This window comes from Polypterus senegalus, chromosome 7 (genome assembly GCF_016835505.1).
Source record: "Polypterus senegalus isolate Bchr_013 chromosome 7, ASM1683550v1, whole genome shotgun sequence".
Taxonomy (NCBI): Eukaryota; Metazoa; Chordata; class Cladistia; order Polypteriformes; family Polypteridae; genus Polypterus; species Polypterus senegalus.
The window spans coordinates 19,621,571-19,633,721 of NC_053160.1; the positions used below are offsets into that span (position 1 = coordinate 19,621,571).

The following is a 12,151-nucleotide window of genomic DNA, read 5'->3' on the forward strand; positions in this document are numbered from 1 at the left end:
TTGGTGGATGTCAATTACATTTATCAGTTTTAACTTATTTTACAGTAAATTGCAATTTTTTTTCTGTAGAGAAAGGGTACCAGTCCTGAGTTATCAACAGCTTTAAAATCATAAAAACAAGCTGAAAGATACTATAGTGATACTATGGATAAAAAGAAAGCATCCCCAAACCTATTTAAACCAATTTAAGATTATAGGGGGCTGGGACATATCCTGGTAGCAGAAAGAATCAATTAACATGTGAACATGTCTCTAAAGTTGTGGGAGGAAAGCCACAATACCCAGGTAAAAAGCACATGCCAACATGAGAAGAATATAAAAGCTTGACTAAGACAATGATTTACCACCAAGCCATTCCAATATTACCCTATATAAAAATCTATCCTGCAATCACTACTTTATTTCTACTTGTAGTGCCCTATGGCGTTTTATTGAAGTGCATCAAGGAAATTAACTTACAGGTATGTTTTATTATAGTCTGTCCTGCCATCCTAATGAGCTGATTTAGATACCACAAAATGCGAGCTTTTTCATCACGAACTTCAGTATCAGTAGGCAGGTTCTTCAAGCCTTCTATCACAGATAAAGGTGACCTGTACATTGAACACATGAACAAATTATATATATATATATATATATATATATATATATATATATACACACACACAAACATACACACATATTCATACATATATAACCAAGGCAGGCATATGTCACTCCACTTTTCAGATCACTACATCAGCTCTCTTTACTGTCACATATTAAGTTCAAATCACTGATATTTGCCTGCACTAGTCAGAGGGTCAGCATCTCATTATATATATATATATATATATATAATATAGAATATGTATAATATTCCCATATACATCAGCATTTAGCATTTTGTTTCACAATCTTTTACATCTGAATATATATTTTGTGTTTTTAATATTCATATATATATATATATATATATATATACTGTCAGGGATGCCAGGGGCAACGACCCGGCCGGGACTCCGTGAGGGACCGGATGTGGGTCTGCGCCTACCCTGGATCACGTGGGGGCCGCCATCCTGGTTGCTTTGGGGGCCACGGGTTGAGGGCATGGAAGCCCCACCCTGTAGGGGCCCGTGGTCACCACCAGGAGGCGCCCCAATGCCTTGGGGACCTGCTACCTCAGCACTTCTGCCACACCAAGAAGTGCTGGGGGAAAGATTAAGGAGGACACCCGGTGAGCTGCCAGGAGAACAGCTGGCACTTCCGCCACGCTGGGGTGTGGCCAACGGGGGAATGTTGGAAACCACCTGGAGCTCATCCGGGAGCGTATAAAAGGGGCCGTCTCCCTTCATTCAGGGCTGGAGTCGGGTGGAAGCAGGACGAGGCAGGAGCAGAGATTGTGGAGGCGGCCCGAAGAAGAGGCATTTGTGTGGCCAGGACTGTGTGTTGGGGGTTTGCGCACGTGACTAAGTCTCAGTGACATAATATTTGTAAATATTGTACATAATAAATACGTGTGGTGGTGAAAAACAACATGTCCGCCTGTCTGTGTCCGGGTCGGCCCCACAATATATTATATATATATATATATATATATATATATATATAGAGTCAGGGATGCCAGGGGCCGTGACCCGGCCGGGACGTCATGAGGGACCGGATGTGGGTCTGTGCCCACCCTGGATCACGTGGGGGTTGCCTTCCGGGTTGCTCTGGGGGCCACGGGTACAGGGCATGGAAGCTCCACCCTGTAGGGGTCCGTGGTCACCGCCAGGAGCGCCCAATGCCTTGGGACCTGTTACCCCAGCACTTCCGCCACACCAGGAAGTGCTGGGGGGAAGATTTAGGATGGCGCCCGGAGAGCAGCCGGGAGGACAGCCGGCACTTCTGCCACGCTGGGGCGTGGCCAGAGGAGGAATGCCGGGAACACCTGGTGCTCATCCGGGAACCATATAAAAGGGGCCGTCTCCATTCATTCAAGGCTGGAGTCGAGAGGAGGAAGGACGAAGCACAGAGGAGGTGTGGAGGCGGCCCGAAGACAAGGCATGTGAGGCCAGGACTGTGACTTTGGGGTTTGTGTGCACTATTTAAACTGAACTGGGTCTGTGTGACCATTGCTAATATTTGTAAATATTGTAAATAAACGTGTTTGTGGGTGACATGAACGTGTCTGCCTGTCTGTGTCCGGGTCGACTTCCACAATATATATATATATTCATTCAAGGTATTTGTAGTCTGAATCACAATCTGATTGTATGGGTGGTTACCTACCAGGTAACACTTGTGGTTGGTGTGCAAGTCGGCAAACATCCGTCATGGTGCCCTCTTCAGTTGCAAGAAGCAGATCATAGAATGTTGCATAGTTTTACTGCCAAATAATGCAATGAGTATGCGACATGTGTTTCGTCCTAATTCTGGGCTCATCAGTTGTACACACTCACTGCACCCCCTCTCAGGGATTGAACCTCGGATGTCAGCGTCAGAGGCAAAGCCTCTTTACGTTGTGCCACGGCGTGCTTATTTGACAGCATGTAGATCGGGGTAATTACATTCATGGCATTCGTGGTCTGAAATACGCCGTGTTATATATATTTAGTCGCGATCAGTGGGGGTGGTACCCAGGGGGCGCGCCTGGATGCCTGAAGAGCCCTGGGCGTCAGCACCTCCACCACACCTGGAAGTATATAGTAGATATGAATAAACGTGTGCTTGGGTGGAAACCATTGGTGTCTGCCTGTCTGGGGCTGCTTTCCACTATATATATATATATATATATACATACATACGTATATACACTGCGGTGGACGGCCGGGACCCATGCCTGGGCCAGGATGCCCCTTTGGCACTGGATCCGTTGAACTGCCTTGGGACGCACATTACGTCCTCCAGAACACTTGGTGACAACATCCCTTGGTTTGCATCGGGGCCACAATTATGTTACACTGCAGCTCATCCCTGTTGGGCTCCGTGGCCACTGCCAGGGGGAGGTGCATGGCTTAATGAGCCCACGTGGGCTGTAAAGCAGCCACACCCAGAAGTGCGGCCTAATTAGGCCAATTACCACCTGGAGCGCTTCCGGGTGGGCTATAAAAGAAGCCTGCAGCCACTAATCAAGGCGCCAGAGTCAGAAGGAGGAGGACGAATCTGCCTGGGAGGAGTGGAGGATAGTTCTTTGGTTTTGGGTTGGTGTACTTGGGACTGTGTTGTGCCTGTGGGGGTCACAGGGAAGACGTGCCCCACAGATGAAGAAAAATAAAAGTTTATTTATTTTTATCTGTGCCTCTGGTGTGAGTCTGTGTTGGGTCAGGCACCTTTAGAGTGCCTTTGTTACTCAATTCAAAAATCAATGTATATTCAGATGTAAAAGATTATGAGAAACAAAAAGCTAAATGCTGATCTTAAAAACTGTATACACATGCTGCGCTTGCAAGAAACATTATAAACAGTGCAGGCTGTGTGATTGTACAATACAACTGGAATCAATATGTTGACAATGAATGTCATGTGTACCCTTCAAAAGTCCAACATATCATGATATAACACAGCATGGAGAATATATAATTTACTTGTGAAATGCTTTTCAGCTTGTTCCCCATGTTACAGACCATAGATGAAAATAAGACTTACCCTCAGCTGAAAGCAACAGTGATATCATTTTTGCTAAAAACCAAACCACCCAAGTAGATTAAGTCAGTTTTGTGGCTGAAATCTAAATTATTCTACATCGGTTTCTGAAGTGATCATCAATGAATGACTCCTGCTCACATAATCTGCTCTTTTAAGGACTTTTGAGGTTAGATTTGAAAAAATCAACTTTGACTCTCGAGTGATTTTATTATAATATAGGTTTTTCCATACATGCATCTAATAGTAGTCATTCAAATCTGCTCTAGGCCACAGAAATTATTTTGAATACAATCACCATCATAGACTGAACCCATTGCTTTCTGTTTACTGTACAATGCATATTCTAGTTCTTAAATTTGTCACTGTTAATTCATCTAATAAACCTGCAGGTCAAACAGCTACAATAATAATGGGCCAGTTTTGAGATGCTAATAAAGTGAGCAGTATGGTTTTGTACCTTTCAGAGGAAAATAGAGAAGCAAACACAAAAAGCTATTAACAGGCAAATATAGCCTAGCAGGAAAGCAAACCTGTCCCCATTTAACTCTACCAACATTTAACTACTGCATTTACTCCAAATTTAACTTCGTATTTAGTCGAGTCAATGCCAAATTCTATCCTTCTATTTCAGGATTGTTGTCATTTCCTAAAATTTGTTGTTATTAGCACATTGACCTTGAACCAAAATCTTACACATCAAGAAATTTTAAATGCATATGAGAATGACTTATTACCTCTCACCTCATAAAAAAGATGAAAAAGGTGTTTCAGTGGTAAGAGTTACATTCTTACCTGTCCTCCTCAATCATTTTCAATATATCTTCTGACTTGATGTCCCTGAAAATCTGAGAGGGGATTTCTAATACTTCATATTCAGCAGGAGAGATAACTGAATAACTGCTAAGGAAACATATTAAATATTAGGAATTTTAATGTGTTATGTAAAAAAAGTATCATAGCTAAACATTCTCTGAGTGAGTTACTCCTGCTCATATAACACACGTATTTAAGTGCTTTTGTGTCTTAATTTGAAGGAGTCAATTGTGACTCTGAACTTTTTTTATTATAATGTAGGCTGTACCTTACATTTACTCAGTAAACGTAATTCACGGCCAAGAGATGTAACTAAACAACTCCTAAAGGAATATTCTGAATATTAATAAATCTAACTGGTAAATAAAAAAACAGTTACAAATACTCTTTGAGGTTCACAGTCCTTATACTCTGCACACATGAAAATAGATCAGAAAAATCTGTGCTTAAAGTTGAGCTATCATGTGTACATGCTTCCATTCCGACATGCAGACAGACATTAAATCATCCCAAAATTGTCATCATGGAATTGTAATACTGTATGTCAGGGGTGCCCAATGCGGCAATCGCGATCAACCGGTAGATCGCGTTGCATTCAAAAAAATTTTTTTTTAAATGTTAGTCTATCATATATCCTCCCTATGGCATTTGCCACTTGATTGAGATACAGGGCGGCCAGTCCGAGATCTCTTTTCTTCTAACACACTGGTCATCCCGCACACACGATCAAACGCATGAGCTACTGCAAAACTCCGGCTGTGATCTAGTTAGCCTTCCAATTTATATCGACTAAAGATGGGATTTAAAAAAAATTGTTTGGGGAGGGTATGGGCTGGATGTGGAATTGGAAGAGGATTCTTTCATCACAATGTCACAATCGAAGTGCGTTTGTCTGATGCATCGCAGATAGATAACTCCTGTAGCCACAATAAATGCCTTTATTGAATAGACAAACCGGGGTGAACAGGTTCTTTTCTACTGCAGCTACAGCCGCGACACACATAAAAAACAATAATAACTCATAAACTTGCAATATTATTTAGGAAAATTGCAACATTTTAATCACCAAAAATTCGGATTATTTCTAAACAAAATCCATCCTCCCCTCTTTCCTCAAAAACAGTTCAATTACTCTGTCGTACAGATTATCCGTGCGCTTCAGTTCCATCAAAAAGTCCCTTTCTATCGCCATCGAAGCTAATGCTGAAAGTCGAACCTGCCCTGTCGCATTTCTGGCATAAGTTTCAATTCGCTTTAGGGCTGAAAATGTCTGCTTAACAGAAGCAGTGTACACGGGAATGGTCACCACCAAATATACCAATGTGAACAGCTGCCCCATGCTGTCATTCAGATTTTTCTGATGAAGGAAGTCAAGGAGATCAGTGGGAGATTTTCCTGCAAAATCATCCATGGCATACATTACAGTCAGTTCTGTTTTTAGCCGAGACAGATCAAAAAGCGCTCCGTGGCTCGTGTTAAACTGGAGAAGGCTGCATGCGGGAAATTTTTCTTGTATTCCCGAAACTTCTGGGGGTCGAGGAACGTGACAAACATCAGTTTTTCGTGGTCTTGAAATCTGGTCTGTGCCTGGCAAATAATATTGTCCAGAATCCTGCCATGGAGTTGGCGGTAGTGCACACTCGGATCTTGCGCTCGGAGCGCCTGCGGTGCATTCAGTGGCCTCGTAGAGTTCCTCACATCGGCTTCTATCCAATCAATGGGTCTGAATACAGTGACGTTGCTGTACGCGTGCTAGAGGGCCCTACTGACACCAACTCAAAATCTGATTGGTTGAAGCAACAGTTTAATCGACATTTATTCTGTGTTAGAGGGCCTGCAAAACGGATTGTAAAAGCCTCTCTGTCTGGCAACAAATGATGGCTGAAATGTGATTGGTTAAATGCTTTAATACGAAAATACATGTCTGGAAGCAGCACAACCATCGGAAAAGCTATGAAAGGAAGCGGACAGACTATTTGGAATTATTTAATAAGTATTCATGGACAAAATATAATTAACATCAGTTTGTGATTCAAGTATTTTTTAGGACAGCTGAGAAGGCATGACTTCACCAGGTCTTTAGCATCAAGGCTTTATACCCTGTGTCTTCTCATTAAACTTGTATCTCGCAAATATCTTGTGCGATCTTGCGATGTCCACGGCTTTATTTAATTTTAGCTTAGACCCGGCACTTAAGTTTCTCTAGCACTTTCGCTGAGGAAGGGTTTCCGCAGTAGCTGCACTTATGAATATGCTAAGCACAGTCCTTCACCTCCGAATATTTACCTTATATGGGCAGGCACTCAATTACGTGGGAGGCGTGATGATGCAAGACGCAACTCCGCCTCACACGGCGACCGAGCTACAGGCTATTACAGTATATGGACAAAAGTAGGTTCCAGTTATGACCGTTACGTGTAGAATTTAGAAATGAAACCTGACTTCTTTTGTAAGTAAGCTGTAAGGAATGAGCCTGCCAAATTTCAGCCTTCCACCTACACGGGAAGTTGGAGAATTAGTGATGAGTGAGTGAGTAAGTGAGTCAGTCAGTGAGGGCTTTTCCTTTTAATAATATATATATATATATATATATTATATTATTATTATATATATATATATATATATTATATTATTATTATATATATATATAATTTTTAACGTAGGTAGATTATTTCGACCTGGTCATTTTAAAAGTAGCTCACAAGCCGAAAAAGTGTGGGCACCCCTGCTGTATGTAAATCTGTTGAAAAAAATGCTGAAATTCTGATCACTTCACTGTCCCACCTTCTACAAAGTGGGATCATGAATGAGGAGGTATTTTGCAATGAGCTGGCCAAGAGGACACCACCAGAGATAGCATCTGTCTCCAACAAATAAACCAACCTTGTCTCTGCTATTAGGCTGCAAACAAAATAATAATACATGTATCAAACCAACATGAAGGGAGAGTATCAAAGGAAACTTGCACCTTTCTCTGCCCATGCCATCTATTCTCCTAGGACCCTTCCAAATTCTCTTCCAGTTCAGCTGGGCAAGCTCTAAGAGAGGCCTATTCAAATGGCGGCCCATGGGCCACATGCTGGTGCCAGAATAATGAACTAAGGGCTAAATATGACGCAACCGGTCATGAAAACAAAAGGAAGGCATGCAAAACATCATATCGGTCCCCTGTTATGAAGATAACTGTGCACTTCCAAGGACATGCAGGTTTGAGGATTTGGTGTTGCTAAAATGATGCTACTGTATGTGTATGCTAGTGAGCTGCGGATGGCATCTCTGCAATTTGCAGTTTTGTTTCTTCTCTTTCTTAATTTGTTCAGGCTTAATTATATAATTATAAATATTTGCATATGCCTCATTTTACAATGTTTATATAAAGCAGATGTACAAATATTCTGTACACATCACAAGATATTTCTTTCTTCAGCATTGATTTTGTGCTTTGTTACATGTTACAAGTTTTAGGTACTATTACATGGTACAGATTTTACTTATTATTATACATGCAAACCTGAATCACTTTTTCAATTCAGCACACACTGAGAAACAACATACTTAAAGGATAAGTTTGCTCAAAGTAATTTCTTCACTAACATGATATATGCATTTTCCCACACTGGAGCTTTACAATAAAGGCTATGGAGCACAGAGGAAAATAATAAAAACTTATCAAATATGTCCATTTTTCAAGTCAAGATGGTTGTTGAGTACTGATCCACATCTTGCACTTACACACAAATTGTAAAATACTTTATACATGTCATTTTTGAAAGAAAATAACCCAGTAATATTATTACATTCAGCCATTTTAAACGATGACTAGCCGTGTATGACAGCTTAGCCAATAGTTTTCCTAGAGGGTGATTTCCTCTTGAAAGATCAAATCAAAGTAAACCTTTTGCTCCACATGGTTGGTTTTGTTTTGATTTACTTCTGTATTTAACTGAGAACTCACACAAGCAAATAGAAAACATATCCTTACAATGATAAACACAGTACCAGGAATATTTGAGAAAATAATTATTTCCAGATCTCTTTTGTTGTCACAAACATGGACCAGAAACACAGAAGGCACGGATCAATACTCAGCAACTGTCCTGGCTTGAAAAATGGATGGTACATTTTGAAGCTTTTCTTTTGTGCCTAATACCCAATATATTGTAAAATGTAAGGGTGCAAGATATATTTTTAAAGTTATCGAAAGCGCTTAACTTTAAAACATAATTCTGCTTTGAAAATGCATACATACTATGATTGTGAAGAAATAAATTTGACTTGAAAGATACAAAACTTTAATATTGAAATGCTGTTGTTTGCTGAGCTGACAAGTTTGCAATAAAAATTAAAAATTGTAACAACATATGCAATGTCTGAAAAGTTTTAAAGGGTACTGAATACTTGTGAAAGATACTACTGTATGCCCATTACACTGGAACTTGGAAAAAGTAAGAAAAACTCACTGTCTTCATACACTCTAGAACTGGCTCATTTAAAGAAGTAAAAAGCACAAAAAAGACCTGGGGCCGTATTATCAAGCGTCTCAGATTTACTCCTAGGAAATATATTAAAACGTTAGACCAGAATAAGAAGTTGATCCACATCTGAGTAAAACATGAGAATCATTTATAAAGTCTTCTTCAGACTAAGAGTTTGCATCTGAGAAGGAATGATATCATGATTTTATGGTGGCCAGAGTCACAAAGTGGTACTGATGATGTTTTGTAGTTCCCTTGGAAATCATTACGACACTTTATAGTTTTCTGAAACTAAGTCTATGGCTTCACCACAAAGATAATAATAATAATAATATTAAAAGAAGAAGAAAAAGGAAAACTTGATAAGGTAGCATATTGCAAGAACAATACTGCAATGAGCACAGAGATGGAAAGACTAAAACACACAACAGTTAATGAGAATAAAGCTCAATAATGGGCATGTTTATTTAGCAATGAAACTTTCAGAAGAATCACCTTCCTACTGTTATGGCCATGGAAAGCGCCTTGTAATTAACAGTTATTCTGAGACTATGTCCTGTTCACTCTTCCAATGTACTATGGCATGCCATGCTTCTCTCTGTGATCCCACCTTACCTTCTGCGAGGCTCTATTTATCCTCTCTGCTTAAGCCTCAGTGTACCTGTGTGACATTTCGCTATCAATCACCCATCCAGCCCCACCTATCTTCAAACTAATATACTAGCTATACAATACAGTTTGCAATCATGACCACCTGTGCTTTGATACTGTGATACTGCTGGAGATTCACATATGCATGCTTATTCACATTCGGGAAAATGACCTTTATGTGTGTGCCAATTTTCATGAATGCAGCATTGCTTTAACATTACCTAGCATGGAGTCATGGAGAAATGTATAAGTTTGCTTAATAGATTGGGTAAACTTTTATTACCTCACATGTTGTAAGGGTGTTTAAAGGTTGGTGCAATATTTGGTTCTTATATATCCAGATCATTGCTATTACAAAGCTGCATTTTACATGTAGCATTTAAAAAAAAAAAACACAAAAAACAACTTTTATTTTGGCAAACAGGGCATGGCTTCTTCATGTAGATGGAGTGATCATGTGATGTACAACATTTCTTACGAATATTATTACGAGTTCATTGTTGTACAGCGTTTCCAAAACATTCCACCATTCCAGGGATGCGCATGCCAATCGCTGCCTAAACAACATCTTCAAGGAGCTCCTAGCATGATAGGATATCTCATGAGTCCTCCTAAATCCTGGTGAAGTTACAAATAGCTACAAATAAGAAAAGGTAATTATTTTATACCTATACTTAAGAGTAGGAACAAGTTTGTATCACTATGAGATTTTTGAGCCAATTATGCCCATTTTCTTACTCTTGAGATGCTTGGTAAAAATAGGCACAGGTCTACAAAGTGTGGGATCCAAATATCTTGTGTCTATTTAACCAGTTTCTCTTAAGATAACCTCTGATGTTCATTCATTTTGGGTGCAATCTGTGCTATAAGTAATGAAATGTACATGGTATTCACCTTACAGATTGAAATAATTGCTCTGCACATACAAAGGATACTTTCATCCAGGCTGTATACATCTTTCAGCTTTTCTGCATTTTCGTAGCAAGGTGGAATATAACTTGAGGCTTCTTGGTTGTCTGCCTTTGCAATTTCATCCTCCAAAGCTTCAAAAAGTACATACAGATAAACAAAATGTACCAAAAAAGAAGAAAAAATAATGACAGGTTGAAAAGGAATAATCTGTACTGCTTTCAAATAATGTTTTCTATTCAATAATCAGACAAAGAATTTTATTATTTACATTTCTTAAGCCTGCATTACTGTAACCTATGTTTCACAAATGGTGGTCTTACATAAACGGTTACCAGTACAGCTTGGATAAAAACAAGTTACCATAGTCATAACACAAATGTAACCTAATTACCACTTAAATACCTTATCTATTTTTCAAGGCTCATTAAAAAAAATAATATCCAAGACTATCTGCTTGCATTACTTATTAATTAGCATTACAGAAAACTACTATCAATGAAATCTCAAAATACATACTTTTGGTAACGCTTTACATTAAGTGTCAATAATTACACTGTAACTACTATGTAATTACCTGTATAAGTACAGTGTAACTATGAGTTATTACTCCATAATTCCTGTGTAATACAAAGTAATGCTATAGTTAATTACTCATTTGTCATTGTTATTCCACAGTCTATATAATTACAATGTAACAATTTATCACTGATCCAAAAACAAGTGTACTTACATAGCTCCGATGTATCTCCGATGTACACAGTTGTAGTTACATACCCTAATGTTTTTATTACATTTTGAAAGTACAGATACAATGTAACAATGTAAGAACACTTGTTTTTGGATCAGTGATAAATTGTTACATTGTAATTATATTAATTGTGGAATAACAACGACAACTGATTAATTAATTATAACGTTACTTTGTATTACACAGGAAGCATGGAGTGATAACTCATAGTTACACTGTACTTATACAGGTAATTACATAGTAGTTACAGTGTAATTATTGACACTTAATGTAAAGTGTTACCCATACTATTTGTAGAACTCGCTTGTTACTCTCTTTTGTGTGGGACCATTATTTCAAACTTTTGATTAGAATTAAAATAGTTTTTGCATAGACATAGGCAATATTATGCATCTGTATAAATAGCATGGTTTAAAAGTAGAACTATTTGACATGTCATCATAAAGTACGTTTAGTAGAAGTGTGTCAATAAACACCACTGTGGTTCCTTCATACCAATGGCAATATGCCATTATAATGCTTCATTGTGACTGATCTTGTTTTCTATAGCCTATTTAGATGTTTTATTTCTTTGTAGTAATTTGTTTTGTGTATTTATTTGTTATGATAACTTTTTAACCTCTTTCTGTATCTATTTATGAGTTTCTGTAAAAAGCCAAAAATCTCTCTTGGGACAAATAAATAAACAAAGAGAGAGAGAAAGCAAGAGAGCGAATGAGTGGTTGAGTTCATTCTATCTACCTACAATGGCTGTTTTTGATACCTCACAGATCCAGGATCATAGTTTCGAAACCCAGCCTGGGAACCCTCTATATCAAGCATCTCCATTTACTCCATTTTCTTCATAGTAACTCTATCTTCTTCTTACGTCAAAAAAGAAATGCACATTAAGATTTCGGGTGGTGGTACATTTCCTCTAAATGAGTAAGTCATTTTTGCTGAT

At 38.8% G+C, this 12,151-nt stretch overlaps 1 protein-coding gene across 2 annotated transcripts in view; it reads right to left on the reverse strand.

Moving 5' to 3' along the window:
* The window catches only part of polr1e (RNA polymerase I subunit E), a 49,717-nt gene that overhangs the window by 15,073 nt on the left and 22,493 nt on the right, over positions 1-12,151 (reverse strand). For both annotated transcript variants that reach the window (XM_039758309.1, XM_039758308.1), the window contains exons 7-9: positions 10,484-10,591; positions 4,402-4,498; positions 460-593 (exon numbers count right to left, since the gene is read on the reverse strand). In XM_039758309.1, coding sequence (XP_039614243.1) covers positions 460-593; positions 4,402-4,498; positions 10,484-10,591 — 339 coding nt within the window. The remainder of the gene's footprint in view (positions 1-459; positions 594-4,401; positions 4,499-10,483; positions 10,592-12,151) is intronic.